Below are 19,776 nucleotides of genomic sequence, written 5' to 3'. Positions count from 1 at the left end.
CTTTCAAGTAATTTTCAAGCAATTACCATTTTTGTAAAAAAAAAAAAATGGCAATATCACATGTGCTGCAGCACTATTAGGTACATATATTTACCAGTATGTATTATTTGAATAACAAGAAGGATTGTACAGTACAAGTATTTACTCAGTAGAAGCAGTAATTGTTGTCACGTGTGCGTCAACAAGATGTTTTATGCTTTCTTAGCAGGACCACCCTATACTCTGTACTTTGGTGTAAAATTTTATGCAGATGACCCCTGTAAGCTTAAAGAAGAAATAACAAGGTGAAGTATTAATACAATATTATATTCAACCATTTTCATTTAATTTTAATAAAATCTTTTGGTGTTTTAAAAGTAATCTGTATAGTTGTTTCCACAGTCTCTTTAGGCTTGTTAGTGTTTATATATTAATGTTACTGTATCAAATATTCAAGGTAAGTATGAAGCCAGCAGGATACTAATGTTATATTGCTCTGTGGCGTATGATTCTTTTTTTTAGCAGCATTGTGTATTTAAAAAAAATTCAAACCATCTGCCATTATTGAATTTTTTTTTCTCTCCTAGGTATCAGTTTCTCCTGCAAGTCAAACAAGATGTCCTTCAAGGCCGTCTGCCCTGCCCTTTCAATATCGCGGCACAACTGGGTGCTTATGTCATCCAGTGTAGGTGTATATTATATTATAACATTAAACCCTGTGAAAGATGAAGTTGCTCTGCTAGTTTGCTTGTGATTTATCATGCAGTCCATTATGAATTAAATGCTAATCTTATGTGAAAGATATGTAAGAGTTTGCATACTGCATACCTTTAGTTGTAAAATACCTAGTGATTGGGTGATATGTTTACATGACAGGAGAACAAGAAAGGGTTCCACTATCTAAGCTGAGCACCCATATGACACTATCATGTATGGATGCCTGAGATACAAATTCAGAAGCAGACTTCAAACACAAATCATTTACTCAGCTCAGCTTGTGATATTAGACTCCGATCTGCATTAATCCAGCCCAGTTTTATGTGGTTGTGATTACAACAGCTTAGTTGGTGTCATTAGAAGAATGGGTTGAAACAAACTCGTGGACTGCCATCTAAATAAACACCCATATAATTTATGGTGTGTGTAGTTTAGCCTGCTGTTTGACCACATGGGAAATGACAATAATGTTAATGTGTTTTTTCTTTATCCTTCTTACCAGCTGAACTTGGAGATTATGATCCCTATAAACACACAGCAGGCTATGTGTCAGAATATCGCTTTGTCCCAGATCAGAAAGAGGAGCTTGAGGAAGCAATTGAACGGATTCACAAAACTGTAACGTAAGGCATATTTGACATGTAAAGGTCTTAACTGGCTTTTAATCTCAACCACATTTGTAATCGAAGTAAAAGTATTGGATATTTAAGATGCCATGTGAATCCAGTCAAACATCTGTGCTTTTTAATCTTTAGATGTATTTTGTAATAAAGCTAAATTGTTTATATAATCAGTTGTTATGAAAGTGGCTTTTGCTTATAGTCTTCAACTGCCAGATCTACAGAAGAGCCCTAGGGCAAAGCATTTTAATCTTTAGCTGTATTTTGTAATAAAGCTAAAATAAATATATAATCAATTATGAAAGTTGCTTTTGTTTATAGTCTTCAATTGCCAGATCACTATAGCTTAGCATATACATGCATTTTTGTATAGATACTTTTTTTAAATGGGAAACTTTCCAGAAGACTGCTGATAGGTTAATGCAAGTTAGTTATTATGTACAATGGGTTATGATGCTCAATAGGTTTTGTCACGGTTACCAAATTATGTAGATAAATAAAGAAGTGACTAGTAAGGGACAAAGACGTCTGCAGCATTATAACTTCTGAAAGGTCACTCATTATGGACAAGAAGTCAGGTAAAAACGAGCTGTATCAACAGGAACAGTGCCACATTTTAAGGACACCCCTTTACAGATAAGATACCTTTTCTAAAGGTTTTCATTGGACTTGTTAATATGGTCTTTAAAACGACAGAAACTGAATTCATCTTTTTTTTTCAACTATTACTGGGAGTAATGTGATTCCAGTACCAAAGGATACTAGACATGTTCATAATAATATAGCAGCCTTTGAACCCTTAAGCTAAAACCAGGATCCAAGTGTAATTCAAGCTGTTCATTTTATACTATTGAAAGACCCTGTCAAAGAAATACAATGGTGACCTGTGCTCACCCTTCTCACCTGTTTGGCATGTTAAAAAAAAAGTATTTTGAAAAAATAGATTAGTGGCAGGGTGACAAGACTGGTATGAATGGCCTCTGTTGTGCTGGTATTACCGCATACACTCTAGCCAAGTGATTAACCGAAATTCCGAGACAGTGAGGGATTCTGCATGGCCCTGTTTGTTTGTGGTTTCTCCATTGTCTCAAATTATCAATAATCACTTTCGTATTTGTGGATACAGAATGCTCATTATGTTATAACAGACCACTCTGGAGTAACCAGGTATGATGCATCAGCCGGCAAACTGCAAAAACAAAAACAAAAACAATAACAGCGATTTATACTGTGTTGAAAATCGAAAAAGCAAAAGTAGGTTGTGCTGGTTAATTATTCTTAAAAAGCTGTACAGCCAAATCATTGACTGCTAACGTGTATTTTCAACTTTGCAAAAACCTTCACTTGTCTATTTTGTAGAACAGTCTATGCAGGCCACTTTGCAGGAACATCTTCTAGCCGGGGGCTGTATACCTCTATAAAGCAGAAAGGTGGCCTACTTACAGAATAGGGTTTTTTTTAAGGGAGTTGTTTAGTTACCCCATATTGAACCTGTGGTTCCCACATCTTTCAAGCAGTGTAGGCTTACACTAAGTATGCATCTTATTTTTAAAATAGAATAAAATAGTTTTTGCAGTCAGTTTATATAGCAAATGTATATGGACCTGGGCTGTTTGACAAGAGTGGGCCTTATTTGTGTCTCATCTGAAGGACAGCAGTCCCAGTTTGTTGATATATCAAACTTAGTGATTCTTTGATCTCACTTTCTATAATTATACTCTCTTTATATATTTTCCTTTAACTCTTAATTGACATTTGACTTTGACAAATGCATATGGCATTTTCATTAAATTGGGCTATTTGCCTTAAATGAAGTCCCCCCCCCCCCCCCCAGTTTTTGTTTCACATAATCCACTCTCAAGTAGAAGAACACAGCTGTGATTTTGCAAGGTACTCTTACAGTTTGATCATGCTTGTACCGCGCTTGCTGATAAATTAGAATAGTTTAGTACACTTTGCAATGCTTTTACCAAAATAAACTTTTAAGAGGGTAATGTGATTATTACTTGTTACTTTCCTTGCGCTCAGGTTTCTTGAACTCAGATCTCAGAATTCTGTAGTGCTTGGTACGCAACCTGAGATTCAGCAGAGATGAACAGAGCCCTTGTGGAAGCTGCACTAGTTTTCTCAGGGGCCGCTTTAGCCTTGCCAATTTCTGATGATGTTAGAAGCAGGCGTGCCATTTCTCATGTTAAGGTGACATTTTCCACTTTGTACTTAGCCATCCAATCTAGAGCTGATGTCAAGAACTGATTAAAAGGTTAATTTTGTTTGACTCAATCCCCCAAGTTCCTGGGTATTGACATAAATAACTTCTTTGCCGTTTATTGTTTTATATTAGTTCTAAAAATGCTCGAAAACTGTTACTTTCTATGTACATTTTAGATATAAGGAATTACTTTCCACATAGCTGAAGACAAATGACTTCCGAAAGCTGTTTAGGGTTTACACACTTGGCACTGGAAGATTTTTCAGTGGAGTTTTCTGAAATGTAATATGCAGGGTGACAGCTTATAATAGACGGAAATGATGGATTGTGTTCACAGCAGATTATCCTTGTTACAAACCACAACAATGCGTAAAATAAACCTAAATAAGTATATAAAATATCAAGAAAGCTAATAGCAGTCCCAAATTAATTAATTGGCATTTTTTTTCAAGCCGTTGAATATGCTGTGTGTAATAATAACCAAAGCAAATGCATACTTGTGGTTTGTGTAAACATTTGTTCAAGCTTGGTTAAGGATTTCTTTGTGTTAACAAATAATTGCTTAGATACTCATAGTTATTTTGCTTATATATTATAAAATGAAATGCCAAGAGCTTGGGATTAAGAAGATTAGCTTGAAAATAATAAAGCGTAGCTATCCCAAACAAATGTGATACCCATATAATTATATAACAACCAGTTGAGTTGACTTCCTTTACTGGAATGGATGCTGGAACAATGAATGAGATGGTCACGCAGGACTCTTTATTATTGTTAGACTTTGCAGTTTTTTTTTTGTTTTTTTTTTATATGGTAGCAATTTCCAGTCAAATAAAGGGATCAGGTCTGCAGTGATATATTTGTATGCCTCCTATCAACATTTGCATTATTACTGAGTGTCTAATGCCATTATCAGAGCTTTTTCACTGACTCCGGCACTTTGGAATCTAATTCTAGGTTTTTGTTTAAAATCAAAAAAGGCAAATATGAGGCATCCACACGTAATATTTTTTGTACTGACAAAGTCGAACCACCTTTGGACCACTCATTGGACAATCTGAAAGTGGTCTTTGTCGACAGGTGTTCTTAATAGCTAGCTTAACATGGCAAATGTGTTTAACAGGGATTCTTTTGAGTGGTCACTAGATAGTCCTTTATAAGTAATCTGGTTTGACTGTATACAAATAAATAAACCGCAGTTTCCTTTAATTTTTACTGCTTTGTGTTTTTATTGTTATAATATCTTTATCTGTTAAAGAACTTTGATTTATGCATTCACCTCAGTAATAGGTTTATAGGTTCTCTATACAATGTGCATGATGTTAATGATAGCATAGTAACAGTTGGTACTCCTCGTTTGCAATGAGCACCCTTGAGGTCTGAGTATATCTGTCGGTCAATCGATCACACTCTACAAAGTGAGCACGATAATTGCTTTTCTCCAAACTTTTATCATAGACTCCCAGTCTCCTATACATCTTTCAGATTGCATCTGGGTATGATCTGATAAACTGATAGACACCTACACATGAATGCAGTCCAAGATTATGGGGACCCGCTGTATGTCTGTGCGTGGGTTTATTCCTTGTAGAGTTAAAAATTAACAGTTTTGAAAAGCCAGTGAACTGCAAATAGATTAAAACCTTTTTTTTTTTCCCCCAGAGGTCAAGTTCCTGCAGAGGCTGAGGCTCATTATTTAGGAGTCGCTAAAACACTGGATATGTATGGAGTGGACCTCCACCCTGTATTTGTAAGGCATTCCATTGTGGAAATATTATTTGAAGTTAATAGCAAAACCATACAGGAAAATGTCAATAAATGCAAAAAGGAATGTGTCTATACATGACTGAAGAATCCTAGCAATTAGGCTAGTTACATGAGTAGCAGTTTCCGTCATTCAGAATTGATGGTTTTGTTTACCTGTAGAGAATTCTGGACAGTAATTAAAACACTGATGTTGAGTTGAAAGTTTTAAGTAAATATATATCATCTAAAAGTACCTGCTAAATAAAGACTTTCATTGATTAATGTTTACATTCCAGGGAGAAAACCAGTCAGAATATTTTTTAGGGTTAACGCCCATCGGAGTTGTTGTGTACAAGAATAAAAATCAAGTCGGAAAGTATTTCTGGTGAGTGTATTTATTTGCAGTACTATTCAAATACCTTTTGGCTTGATTTTATTTTTCATATGAATTGTATTTTTTTTTTTTATTTCAGGCCAAGAATTACAAAGGTTCATTTCAAGGAAACGCAGTTTGAACTCCGGGTGCTGGGAAAAGATGTAAGATTTATATTTTTCTTCAAAACATGTTGGAATGTAAATTCCTGAATGAATAATGTTCTAAATAGTGTGAAATTATCTATGTTTGATAGTGTTGTCTCTTACATCCTAAATACTATAGACTACATGGAAATCCATTCAGCAACTATGAGGAAAATGAGCTATGCTACAATTGAAATGTAGTATTTTTATTTTCAAAGAGTAAGGGAGCACTTAAAGAAAAACAGAGTGGAGATTTGTATTTTTATATGTCATGCGAACAATTCTTGTTGAAACCACTTGTGTTTCTGATAATTGCTGTGCTAAAAATAATATTTTAATAAAAGAAAACAAGAAACAATAAAACAATGCACTCCTTCACTCTTCAGCTTCTTCTGAACCTCTTATCCAGGTTATTAACACCTTGATTTTGTGTAAACTTGAGCTGTTGCTGTCTCCAGAGACACCTTTGGAAATTAGACAGTTCCAAAAACATTTTGTAGGGTATTGTTACCTATTATATGAGAACAGTACACATTAGCCTGTAATCAGCAAACCCATATATGGTTATGATGTGATTCAGTTATATGGCTTGTGGTTCCATATAAACCAGCACAAGCCTTGTACAGCTTGCACTTATCCAATAGCGACTTCAAAATAGACTTTGATGTGATAGCCAGGGAGAATTTGGGTTGTACACATTCAAAGAAGAGAAAAATCAGCAAGTGCACCTTACTCACAAATGAACTAATCCTATCCGCTGATGTAGTTTGATATCAAATGAATTACTGTGGGAGTAAGATAAACAAAAATCCCACAATAGTCTGTGTGAAGAAAGCATTGCACACACTATTTGGTTAAAAAATGTTTACTAAACACTACAGTATATGGTTATGGTGTTTGCCGATGCTTCCTAGTTTGTACTGAACTAGGTCTGAAAGCTGAGAAATGATTGATCAGTTGTTAAGAGGTAGATGATTTGAACATATTTGTAAACAACGCAATTTTAATATATATTTCACAAGGCAGGAGCCAGGCCTCCGTAAAGGGACTACTAGATAAAGTGCTTGTGACTTTAGCAACAGAATAGGGGTCTCCCCTTGACTACTTGGAGAACCGCCCTTGCTGAGGTGAAGCCGAACTGATCGACCTCCAAGGCCGGGAAGCGAGGAACTTCCCCCAAGGTGAAACTAAGGTATGATGGAGGACAAACTAAGGTCTCCCTGGCTTACTGAGACGTCTAATTGAGAGAGGTCACACTCGGTGCAGGGAGAACAAAAGCGCTGGAAAAGAGAATAAAGAAATAAACACATAAAGAGGGCCAGGGGTCCACACAGCTGCAAGAGCCACCTTCGATAAGTTGAGTCAATGACTAGCTCGAAAGTTGGGAGCAAGCATTGCTCTCCGAAGGGGGAGATTGGGTGCAAATGAATAAATTTAAGCAGGAGAATGGGAAATTCTTTTTGGCTGGGGGTCCCCTCTGACCAGTGGGAACCTTCCTCTCGGAGGGCGAGACGACGTTGTCGGCCTCTAAGGTTGGGAAGTGAGCTAGTGATTCATTCAATTTTTTTTTATTATTATTATTAAAACTAATCTAACCACTTGGCGGAGAGGACCCCCCCCCCCCCCCCCCCCCCGTTTTTTTGTGGGAGGAAACCTCTGGTGGTCCTGGCAGAGACGTGGCCCCCACTCCAGGCATGCTAGCAATACTTTGTTGAGCGGAAATAATATCAAGAAGAGAAGAGCAAATGTATGATTCCACTGCAGAGGAAGACCAACGCCACATTATTTTAATTAAGGACTGGTTGATTTTAACTTTGTCTGCTGATGTTGCTGTACCTATATGGAATGAAAGGGAGAATACAATTGGGGAGGAAGACTAGCTTTAGAAATGAGCTGAAGACAGAAGATTGCAAATGTATAAATTTTGTTGAAAACCAGTTAACTGAGCGGAGGAATGGGTAGAGAGAAAGGTTGAGCTGAGGGAGCCAGATGTCTGAATTGAGCGATCTCAAGTAAGGCTGTGGATTTAAGCTGAGGAGGGAGATTTTTGATTTGTGGTGAAAACTTTTTTTCGGTGGATTATTTGTTGAAGGAAGACAGCCAGAAGGAGAGAAAAAATCTTCATCTGAGTCAGATGAAAACGAAAGCTGCCTCGGGTGAGTAGTGCTTTTGAACAGATTGAAAACAAAGTTTTTTGTTTTAAGACAAAGCAAGACAAGAATTAGGACAGTTTAAATAGGGTGACTGACAGGTAATTAAAGGGTGACTGACAGGTATTTTAGTGGGATGATACAAGCGAGGAGCCCCAGCTCCAGTCTCCTGAAATACACCAAGATTCTACACACACACACACACACACACACAAACACACACACACACATGTCTGCAGCCTCGGAGGAAGAAGCACCAGAAAAGGGGGAGGAGGTGATGAAGGTGCCTCCATCTCAGCCCTGACCACCACCCCAGAGAGCGTGTCCGGCGCAGGTCAGTGCGGTCCCTGAACCCCTGCCAGAGTGCCCAGACCGCCAGCCACTGGACCTAGAGACCAGGCCAGAGCACCATCAGGCACAGTCCTTCGTCTGGCCCCCTGCTTCACTTCCCCTGAAGCCACAGACGTCGCGTCGCAGTGGACAGATGTCGCTTGGGCTCCCCATGCCTGTTGCTGTGCTCTCCCTGGCGGCTCAGTTCATTGCACCAGGAACAAGCCTCGAGCCTCTTCCTGTTGCTGCTCCCGCCAGCTCACCGGCCTGCACACCTGTCGCCCCTGTCACCCTGTTTGGGTCCCTCGTCACCGTGTCGCTGTCTCTGCCCTGAAGCGCCGGAGGGACCAACCCATTCTCAAGCCCACCCGAAGGATTGGAAGAAGATGGGACTCTATGGACTTGAGGGTGGGTGGTTGTGTTTTGGGGGGAGGTGGCCATGTAACGGCCAATCAGTGCTGCACACTTAAGGGGGAGGATGTGTAGCACAGGTTTTTGGACTCAGGGGAGCCCTGTGCAGGCATGTATTCAGAGGCTTGCTCACTGCTGCTTGTTTGTTATTTTTCTTTATCAATAGTTTGTATTGACGCTTGAAAAGAAAGAAAGTGGTTAAGATCAGGTTAACTTAGTTCAGTGAGAACAGACTCGTTCTGTTTCACAGAACATGCTTTTTTGGTTCACTGCACTGCCGCTGTGCACCTGCATTGCTGTGCCTATCTTTCCCTTGTGGATTACAAACTAATGAAGCATGAAGATTTAATTTGGACACTAAAACTCAGAAGATTTCATTGCTACAGTTTAATCATTTTTTCTTGCTGGACGGCTAACTTGGATATTATTTTTTAAATACGCATATTTTTTTCTACTGAGCTTGTAGCCCACGTCTTGTATTTTTTTGTTTTTGTTGTACTTGGCGATTGCTTTAAACAAGCGGAACATTGCAACCTTACGGTCAATTAATTCATGGGGGATGAAGTTTAAATGTACGCTTTCCAGTTAATATTCATTCGAATTAATTGTTTGTTGTGGTTGTTGCATTAAAGTGCAAGTGCAAGTGCTACGTTTGTTTGTTTTTTGTTTTGTTTGTTTTTTTGCAAGCTTGATTTCATTGGAGTGCAAATAGTTTTTTCCTGTGTTAAGCAAATAGTGCAAGTTATTTGTTTTTTTTCGCTGTCAATCAATCCTTCTGTGCTTAAATATTTTAGATATTCTTATATTTGGCACAGTATCTAGTTCTAATTTCTGGGAACGTGTATAGTTGACTATAGGCTAAGGGCTGATTGTTACACCGTGACCCTGCAGCAGAGCGCTTCTGTGGAAACAGCGCACCTCCACTGACATTGTTGTGGACAAATCCTTGTTGCCCTCATTGCCAGAGCAAATGCTTTTAATTTCTCTCAAATCAAAACGCAAACATCTCAAGATTTGGCAAAAATGTTTCCGTAACATTGTCTATATATAAAAAAAAAAAAAACTCCCAGGTTTGTTTACATCCAGGAGCTGTCACGTAAAACACAGACTCAGTTTCAATGAATTACAGCCAGACCACACCACCCCCCACATTCCATTGAAATACATTAAAATAAAAAAGTGCTGTATTGTAATAAGCATCAAAATTAGTTAATTTTTGTTTTCTGTTTCACTAAACTTACCAGCTGTTTCAATAACAAATGACAAAATTAAAAAAAAAAATTATACCCGAATCTCGCCCTCACAAGGTCGACCTTTTACTCAAGCGAATGCGGTAATTTAAATCCTTTCCTTAGCCGATTTAGATTATGCTACCTCTTCACAAAAATTACAGTTCTCTTGTTGTATGTTACAGTTCTTTAGCAGCAAGCTCAAGAATAGGTTAGTAAAAACTATAGTAAGTAACCTTTTTGCTGACGTACCTGCATGCAACTATGAAACCTAAAGATTGGGGACAGCAAGCATTCTTATATATTTACCTACCCCCAACCCCCCGCCCCATTCTTCTCTCGTCTGTGCTACCATAGCTACAATGTTGTGCTCACAACTTGTTGAATCCAGTTTTGCACAGAACTGGGAGGACTGCAGATTGTCACAATTCATGTTGGGGTGTATGATAAGCAAGGCTGAACCAAGCTTTTTTTTCTGCGAAATATCCTGTTTGTGTTTAATAACCTATTGATCTGGTGGACACTGAAGAGAGTATGCTTCTACCACACATACACACAGTCATTTCATGGACATTTTAACATGAACCATATGTAATATCAAATCTTGTCAGATGTATTGCTAGCTGCATGATCACTGGCATAAGCCATAGTGCTGTAGGCTGCAAGAGTCTTTCATTCTATTGAGTTTTCTTAATTTTCCTGATGACTCTGACCTGACCTGAAACTGTGCTTTAAAGGGCTACATTAACTCAGTCAGAGGGAGATAAAAACAAACAAGATATCTATACCACAGACATGAAATCATTTCCATATGTTTACCTTAATCAATCCGTCCGGTCGTACTTAAATGTAATCCCATTAAAAAAAAGACATAATTGACTATCATTTACAATGTTGGCTATAATACATTTACAGCAGGCTAAAGGGACAGCATCTATCTCATAATAACATTATAGTGTGCCATCTTAGTCTGTAGTCCAAACACAATTCCTGATCTTCAGGACTGGAGCTGTTTTTTTAGTTGTAGCATTCTGCATTTATTTCAGTTATATGCGCTAGTGTAGTCGAATTTGGATTTGTGTAAATTAACCAGATGAGCAGATGTAGAGACTCAGCAGTGTTTTTGGTGAAGGGGGTGATAGGTTATAACTGCACCTTCTGGGACATCAAGGACTGCTGTGTCTTCAGGGAGCTGTGAACCTCCCAAAAAAAAACAATACTGCTGAACAGTCTGTATATTGACTGAAGCAATTCTGTGCTTCTAGTTTAAAAATAAAAACATCCAGAGCTAATTGCATAGTCTGATACTGTAGATTCCAGACACTACACCAAAGACAATAATGAAATAAAAGGCAAACTCATATTCCACAGAACAGCACAAAGACAATAGACTGGATGAATGTTTAAAGATGTATACCACTTAGAAATCATCAACATGGCAGTTCACCTTCAGTGATCCAAAAAAACTGACTTTGTGGGACAATAACTACTCCGTTATTCATATTAATTCAATAGACCCTTAAATATTTCTAAAACTATGTCAGATTGTTGTGGAAAAGAGTAATGCCTTCTCTGGTGCATCCTTGACGGTGTATTTTTTTTTAATTTCGCAGTACATATTCAAAAATGAATAGTGAATATTTAAGTATTCCAGATCATTGAACCAATACATTTTTCATTAAAAAAGAGTATGCAGCTATAGCTTTATCTTCAGACAGGGATGTGAAATATTGAACAAGTGCCACATTGAAATGACTGATTCAGGGGTCTGTAGATAAATAGTGCTTAGTAAGGCATGTCATTTAATTTACGAAGCAGGCAATTAATATCAAATCCAAGACTTAAGTTTGCTACAGTGATTTTTGATGTGCCGTGCTAGATGAGGACAGAGTATTGAAGATTTATTTATTTATTTTTTTAACCGATGATTTAAGCCTTTTGAATCAACCGGATGTTCTCAGGAAAATATTCATTGCTTATTAACGTGCAGAAATCCACTGCAGTCTAGGAATATATCCCATGTCACCTTAGCTGTTATTTACTGTAGATGATGCTGCACAAGAATGCTTTCACAGTAGCACAGAATGAAGCTACAAAAATATGACTTTCTGAAGTACATGTCACAAATATGCGAAAAGATAACCTTTTAAACAGGAGACATTTAGCGACATTTGGTTTAAAAGCTTATGGCTAACTTGTTTTTACCTTACAGTTCATATGAAAGTCTGAACGGGATGTTTATTTGTGACTTAAATTGTGTGGCTGCCCTTGATCTAAATTTGATCCAAACCACTTTATGCATAGTATATTTTCAATGATACAAGAACAGTGAAAATAATTACAATATATATATATATATATATATATATATATATATATATATATATATATATATATATATATATATATATATATTCTCATATAATACATTTAAACAAAATCATTGTAAACTATTAGACATTTTAACTGGAATAAAAATGCATTTATATTTGATGATTATACACAGTGCACAATATAATGCTTTCCAATATTCTACAGGTGTTGAAAGATGTAGCATGGAATGACTTTTCCATTTTTAGTGATTAATGTTGCATTTTCAATGGCAGAATGACTGACACATGGAATGCTGTGCTTATTTGATTCATGAGGGTGGCTATAAGCAACACATTCTGCAGTCCTCAGTCCAGGAATAACCACAGTACTCCCAAGCATTTTCACTGTACATACTCTGTTTTAGAAGGGTACAGTTTAAAATAATAGTATGCTTTCAGAAATATTAAAATGCTTCTAGCTTTGGCATAGCACTGAATATGGTAGGGTTGTTATAACATTTTTTGAAGAAATGTTAGCCCTTGACAATGGCTTACAATCTGTGGAAACCAGACCATACTTCTCAAACTCTTTTTAAATGCCACGCTTGTGTTTTTCAGTGCAATGAGACATCTTTCTTTTTTGAAGCACCAAATAAAATGGCTTGTAAACACCTCTGGAAATGCTGTGTAGAATACCACACATTCTTTAGGTAAGCAAAACAGAATCTCACAACATACAGTACTTAATTAATCCCAGCTGTTATTTTAATGCCACTGGCACTGAAAATGCTCACGAGAATAAAGTGTAATTTCTGATGTTTATTTTGTTAAATTATGGATTTTTTTTTTTTTTTTTGCACATAAGCATACTAATATTCTAACCATGTATTCATGAGGAACAGCTGCAACCATGGCTTAATAAGTTCAAGCTGTGCCACAATTGCATAACCCTGCAAAAATCACATGCCATTTTCACAAGCTACTGTGCATAGTTACATTAAAGATGCATAAACAAAAATCCCATTGAGGTACCATTATAATAGGAATGCACAACCCTGGAGAAACTTTAACAGAGAATATAGCACGCCACTAGATGACTAGCCATGGTAACACAAACATTTGGAAGAAATACTGAGCAGTGCACAGTGGCCCTGATACAGCAGAACTCTGGTACAGAAGGGTACCATGGTACTGCAATATATTACCAGTGTGTACAGGTACATGCCTTTGTGTTACAATTAGTTTGCCAAAATATAAAAAAATGTTACCTCCACAGTACCATTATAACAATGGCTAATACTGTACCTGCCAAATGTCTTTAATAAACCAGTCACCACAAAGCTCTGTACAGAACAGAGCTAAATTATTAAGAGCAAAGAAACAACGGAGCTCAAAGCCAAACCTAAATAATGGGTTAGCTTTCCTCAGTTTTGAAAAAAAAAAAAAAAATCCCTTGCAGCATTCAGAACCTTTGATGCATGTATTTTATTGAGGATGACAGATTGCCTTAGGCCCTTTAGAATTGTGTTAGAACAAAGGAAAGGCACTGTACTTAGATAACAATAGTCGTGTTTTGACAAATGATAGAAATATTTGATCATACACCTCCTCATTGTTTTTGATGTTGTTTTATTTTTTTTTTAAGAATGCCAGAAAATGATTCCAACTCCTTGCCAAGAAAGTTAACAAAGTTTGGTTCCCTTGGATCGAAACATCGATACAGGTACTGGGAATTCATTTCACTTCACTTTTTAATTAAACTTGTTCTTAAAATAACAGTTTACACAAGTTAGTGCATATATGTGTGGAATGCAGTGTTTAATGCCTTGAAATTCTCCTAATTCTGAGTGTTATCATAACGTAGCAATGCAAAAATACAATTTCATACTTTCTTGCTCATTTATTATTGATAACTGATAGGAAACCTGTTATCATTCATAAGATGTGGCTGGCTTACACTTATGGTTGTCATAGAAACAACTTTGATAAAAGAATGCAAACTGTATGTATCAAAGAGCTAAGGTGGGCCCCTGCAAAGTATGTCTGTCAACTTCATGGTATCATTGTGAGATGTCAGCATGGGTTTTCCACGTTCTCTTATTTTGTGTTCCTTGATGTTTGTTAAAATGTCCTTTCATTTGCTTAAGAGTTGAAGGGAAAAATTACAGAAAGTGACATTGTAACGCTATTAACACACCAGTCAATGTTTTTCTCCAGTTATTGAATTGACTAAGGCCTTCAGCATTAATGTTTCTCATCCTGGTAAGATCACAGTCTGGCATTACCTTAGAAACTTACATTGAGATACAAACAGTATTAACACACTGTGACTGGGAGCCCTGCCAACAATCACAGGTGTGGCCATTCTCCAATTAGGTAATTTAATGCTGATTGGAGAATGACCACCTGTATAAAAGGGGAAGAAAGCCTTTGTTTGGTGCTACATATGGTGTCAGATGTGAAATAGCGCCCCCTAGAGGCAGAGGAGTTGGAGCAGGAGCAGAGAAGGCAGGAAGATGAAGGGGCCTTAATATGTGGGGCGTGTCTGGAGTTTGGGCACCACAAAGAGCAGTGCCCATACAAAGACCCCCACTTTGTGATTGTGTACACGAGGGATGTTTAACATTATAAACAGAATATATATACAGGGTGATTAGAAAGCAAGTTTCCCACATCAATGATATGTGCGTTGAGGGACATTTTAACATGAACCATATGTAATATAAAATCTTGTCAGATGTATTGCTAGCTGCATGATCACTGGCATAAGCCACAGTGCTGTAGGGCTGCAAGAGTCTTTCACGTTCGTTGACATGGTAAACTTAATTTCTAATCACCCTGTATATTGTTCCATTTTTTACTTTACGGCAGCTTCTTCTGGCATTTTCAAGAATCCTTTTTCCGGTTGAGTAGGACTGACCTACTTATGGTTTGGGCATAGAGGCACACTGATTTTTGGATCATTGCACTGGGACTGGCGTGACTAATAATAATTAGAGAATCCACCTGCATACCAAACAATTTTCATCTAGCAATGTACAACCCTAAACTACTGTATAAGAGGCCATTTATTTTAGAGTAAACTAGGGTGGATATGATTTTGATTTTGTGAGCTTTACCAATAGGGTTCATTCATGTTTACTGAAACTCCAGTACAGTATGATACTAAGTACATACTAAGGTACGTTGGGTGCAATAGTAATAGTACTTTAATACGTTTTATTAGGTACAACAGAAAAAAAGCTTGAAGATTTGCCAAATCTCAGACTTAACCTGCAGTGACTTTGATGAACCCTGAATAAGAAATCGGATGATGCAGGGATTTAATATTGCAAGTGTTTGTTTTGGTATGACATAAGTCTAAACAACCACAGTCTCGGCTATGTGCAATATATTACTTGTGTCCAATTCATTCATTCCAAGACAGACCACCAAGGAGTAAAGGACTTGTTTAAATAATTGTATTATAAAAGACCATGCTCTGCCAAGCTCCTGTTATATAACTTTGAGGCAATTAATTCTACACGTTCAAGTTTTATTGTTTTCAGCAACTTTTGAAACCTGCTTAAACATGTTTCCAAAAACTGGGTGCTTCAGCAGTTGCCAGTCCCCAAAAGTGGTTCTGCTGATCCGTATTCATTAAAGGGTGAACTCTACTAATGTATTGGTATTCATTTAGGTAAGCAAACCTGTTTGCTGTTATTACAAATCTGTTTGAATTTGATTCCAGTGTGTTGTTTTCATCTCATTTGATCTTTGCCTGACAGGTACCTGTGAGATTCCCTGACTAGTGACTTTTTCAGGTCACCTTTCCAGTTCCCCAGGGTAAACATTGCAAAAGAGCAAAGTGCAAAAAATACAGCTGATAAAAGATCTTCCCTGTACCAGCAGAAATATAACAACACTCAGGATATGGCTGATATGGCTGTATTTGTACTGGTTCTGACTGCATCTCTTAATAAAACAATCAATGGGGAATTAATCAAACTAACAAAAGAAATATGTTAATAACTAAACTGAAACACCAACTGCAGTACACCTGCAGGTGTAGCCCGGATAAAAGGGGTTTAAAACGTTTCCACCGAGAATAAGAATTTGACTTGCTTGTATTTGGATTTTAGAAGATGTTATTACTATCATAAAATATAAGCGCTCCCTTTGTGCATTCATCTTTGAGTAGAAAAATATCCACATGACTGTTGTCAAATATTTATTCTGTATTCTCACAAGTCATTTCATATCAATGTATTGATTATTATTACTGTGTAATCAAATAGACATTAACCTGACAAGCTCATTCCGATCTTTGGTACATCACCTGCCTGAGCCCTATGGGTGGATTCACCACACACAGACTCCTAGTATGTACAATTGCCTCTTTTTCATACTGTTTAGTGGGAAGACAGCTGTGCAAATGAGCAGACATCAGTCTATTGAGCTGCCACGGCCAGACTTACAAGTACAAAGAACTCGCAGCAAAACATACCCGAAAAGGACAGCTCAGTCTCAACAAGCAGGTGAGCCAGTAAGAGTAAGCCCTTTTAGTGTGTAGTTTACAAGTAGTAATGTGTAGCCAAAACTATACCACTGGTAAATATGCAATGCCTTGTTTTATCTATCATGAAAAGAGCATAGAAAATATTCTCTGTAAAATAGTGCTTTTTATGTAATTGTTGGCTGCACTTAATGTTTTTATATATGTATATATATATATATATATATTTGGTGTGGTTGATTTTAATTGTTGTCGTCACTACACGATGTCAGCTTCAGCTTGGAAATTAAATCTGTGAATAAGAGAAGGTTGGTCCGAAATGTTTCACAAAACCATTATTTCTTACATACAAACCTGTTATAACCAAGATATAATATCACCAACCCCATATTTCTATTACTGAATGGAAATCAAAAATCACACAATAATAATTTAAAGTTGAGACAGGATCTTGGCTCCATTAAGACTCAACTTGACAAAGTTTTGAGATACAATTAGATACAACGATTACATTTGTTGTTCCAGGTCTTTATTTTATATATATATATATATATATATATATATATATATCAATGTAAATCATTATTGGAAGGAGACAACAATAGGAATACAATATTTCAAAGACAGGTGAAATTCTGTACATGCAGGTGCAGAGAAAAGACCTGCACTGATGCATTATTCCTGTTTGTAAACTGCTGTGTTCAAGGCTGTATAGCACTCTGGTTTAGATGCTAAATTAATTGATGCTAGGCGTGGTAAACCTGTCATTATTTGCATCACAAAAGAATTCCAGTTGACCGAGAATTTTGGAGGCAGCACAGAAAAATAAAATGCTAATTGTAAAGTGTGAATAGAACATTTTTTGATGCTGTCTAGACTTTGGTGCTTTGGTGATCCTTGTACACAGCTGAGGATCAAGCAAAATGTATAGGGTTACATTGTAAATGTGACCTATAGAAAGCTGTGCATGAGAAGATAAATGCTTTGCATTCATTTTGTTTCAGGACCCAGCAATGGGAATCGAACTGACACAAAGACTGAGAACGGAGAAAGTGAAACAACTACTAAGATTATTGCCCCTTCTCCAGTAAAAAGGTAGACAAAATAAGTCTACACTGATATGTTGCTTTGGAGGCAGTACACACTTCTACTAAGTTACAATCTGTGACAGACAGTCAGTGTTAAAGTGGTTAAAGGTTGTACCAGTCAGACATTTCCATTTGCTAGAATTCTGTATTCTCACACCATGTTCTGCTTTGATGGAAACACATGCTATTGCAAACAGGTATTTACATTTTAAAACATGATCTGCTACTACATCAGTTTAAAGAAAGTTGTTAGTTTTCATGTCTTACTTTCAGGTAGTCTGATACAGTTTAATTTCATAGGTTATTTCCCCTCTGTAGTGTCTTTGGGGCAAATATAGTACTGGTGGCAAAGCATGTCAGTCAATGGGGGAGCAGTTGATTGGATAATGACAGAAGGCATGAAATGGTAAGGGACAGTTTACCTCTCCAGGTGAAATGACCATGGTAGTGCGAGCCTACCTCAAAGTAAGGCTTGCAAACAGAGAATGAAAATACATGTTCCCTGTTTTTCTTTTAATACTGCACATTTGAGACCAACATAGCAAATGGAAGTGTAAGGTAAGAGTGATATCAGTAATTGTGTTAGCTATAACCAATTGAATAGAATTGCCACTGATCTGCCCTCTGATTGAATTTTAGTGTTTACATTCACCACGATTGCTCTTAAATCCCATAGAAATAAAATATTTATTATTATTTTTCAAGTTCAAAAATAAAAAAACCAGACAGCAGTCCAGAAACACAGCGTGGGAAAACCAGTGCGCCCTGGGATGAGAACGGGCCACAGAGGTGAGATTACACAGATATAGCACCTGTACATATGTCAACTTGTACCACTTGCAGTTTCAAAAGCATAGGCCAAGACATGATTGTGTCTCTGTTCTAACATCTTTTCTTGCTGTTTTACCTCAGACCTTGGATCAATAAGGAACAGCCATGTAATTATATAATAATCACAAGCAACCGCAATATATTCTCAGAACATACCTTCATTCACACAAGTTAGACTTGATACACGTACTCTTGTTATCCCTTGTTAAAAGGAGACCCTTTATACCGTGTTATGAGGCAGTATGGTCATGACTCCATTTGGCCCATAATGCTATTATACTGACACTTGTATTAAGGCGGGACATAGATTGCCCTGCCTCTTACCTATGGCTCCCGACTGCAGCATTACAAAGAGGGAGCGCTGTACTGTATATGCATAATGTTTACCTTTCTGTTGGTGTAGTAGCAGCAGATATACACTATATTTTAGTCAGAAATTAGATGTTTTAGCTATTCATGGTTTAACGGCTAAAAATGCACATATATTGTTTTTGGTCTCAACAGTTTAGTTATATAAGCTGTGTGTAAGGCAATATATTTGTATCCAGTTTTTATTTTAATGTTCAGTGGCTTGCTTGCTTGCTAAATCATTTTTACACAGCAAGATTATTTCCTATTCGTATAAAACACATTAAATAAAATACAAAATTGTGTGACTGTGGGTAAGCAGCACAGCGACACTTGACAGCACCATATTACCATTTCTTTAAACACTGCATTGCGTTTTCAAACGTGACCTAGCGATTAAAAATTTAACAGAGGCAAATGTAGCGAACATTAAAGCTGTGTGAGCTCTGCAGGCACATGTGCTGAAACGAGAATGTAAGTGACAAACACTTCCAGACCTCAGCTGCTAGAGACCTCTGTGTCTATCTGTCACTCCGACTGTAGGGGAACACACACCGCGGGTCAGCTGTAAAAAACAACACAAGAAAAAATAACAGAAACAGTAATCGTAAGTGAATTAAAGTGGCAGACAAGCTGAAAGAAGTGGGTAAGGTCTGAGATTGGACTGGAATACTGGTTAGCTGGATTCCCTGGGGGATTCCAAAGCCCCAGATGGTGGAGGACCAGCCTGAACCAAGTGAAATGAAAGTGATAAATAAACAACGAGCCGCAACTTCATTAAACAAGAATGAT

The 19,776-nt window shown here is 37.2% G+C and overlaps 1 protein-coding gene across 8 annotated transcripts in view; it reads left to right on the top strand.

Annotated features, from left to right (window-relative positions):
• Window positions 1-19,776, top strand: part of LOC117973211 (band 4.1-like protein 4A) — an 86,015-nt gene that overhangs the window by 54,082 nt on the left and 12,157 nt on the right. For 5 of the 8 annotated variants that reach the window (XM_059021584.1, XM_059021699.1, XM_059021549.1 and 2 more), the window contains exons 5-15: window positions 206-284; window positions 567-664; window positions 1,199-1,319; window positions 5,188-5,275; window positions 5,568-5,656; window positions 5,745-5,808; window positions 12,841-12,932; window positions 13,868-13,945; window positions 16,618-16,739; window positions 17,722-17,812; window positions 18,511-18,594. In XM_059021584.1, the coding sequence (XP_058877567.1) occupies window positions 206-284; window positions 567-664; window positions 1,199-1,319; window positions 5,188-5,275; window positions 5,568-5,656; window positions 5,745-5,808; window positions 12,841-12,932; window positions 13,868-13,945; window positions 16,618-16,739; window positions 17,722-17,812; window positions 18,511-18,594 (1,006 nt within the window). Of the gene's footprint in view, window positions 1-205; window positions 285-566; window positions 665-1,198; window positions 1,320-5,187; window positions 5,276-5,567; window positions 5,657-5,744; window positions 5,809-6,812; window positions 6,980-12,840; window positions 12,933-13,867; window positions 13,946-16,617; window positions 16,740-17,721; window positions 17,813-18,510; window positions 18,595-19,776 lie in introns of those variants that run through there. The other 3 variants (XM_059021600.1, XM_059021709.1, XM_059021723.1) reach the window with 3 other exon arrangements.

Source organism: Acipenser ruthenus, chromosome 1 (genome assembly GCF_902713425.1).
Source record: "Acipenser ruthenus chromosome 1, fAciRut3.2 maternal haplotype, whole genome shotgun sequence".
Taxonomy (NCBI): Eukaryota; Metazoa; Chordata; class Actinopteri; order Acipenseriformes; family Acipenseridae; genus Acipenser; species Acipenser ruthenus.
This window is presented reverse-complemented; position numbering and strand designations above follow the sequence as displayed.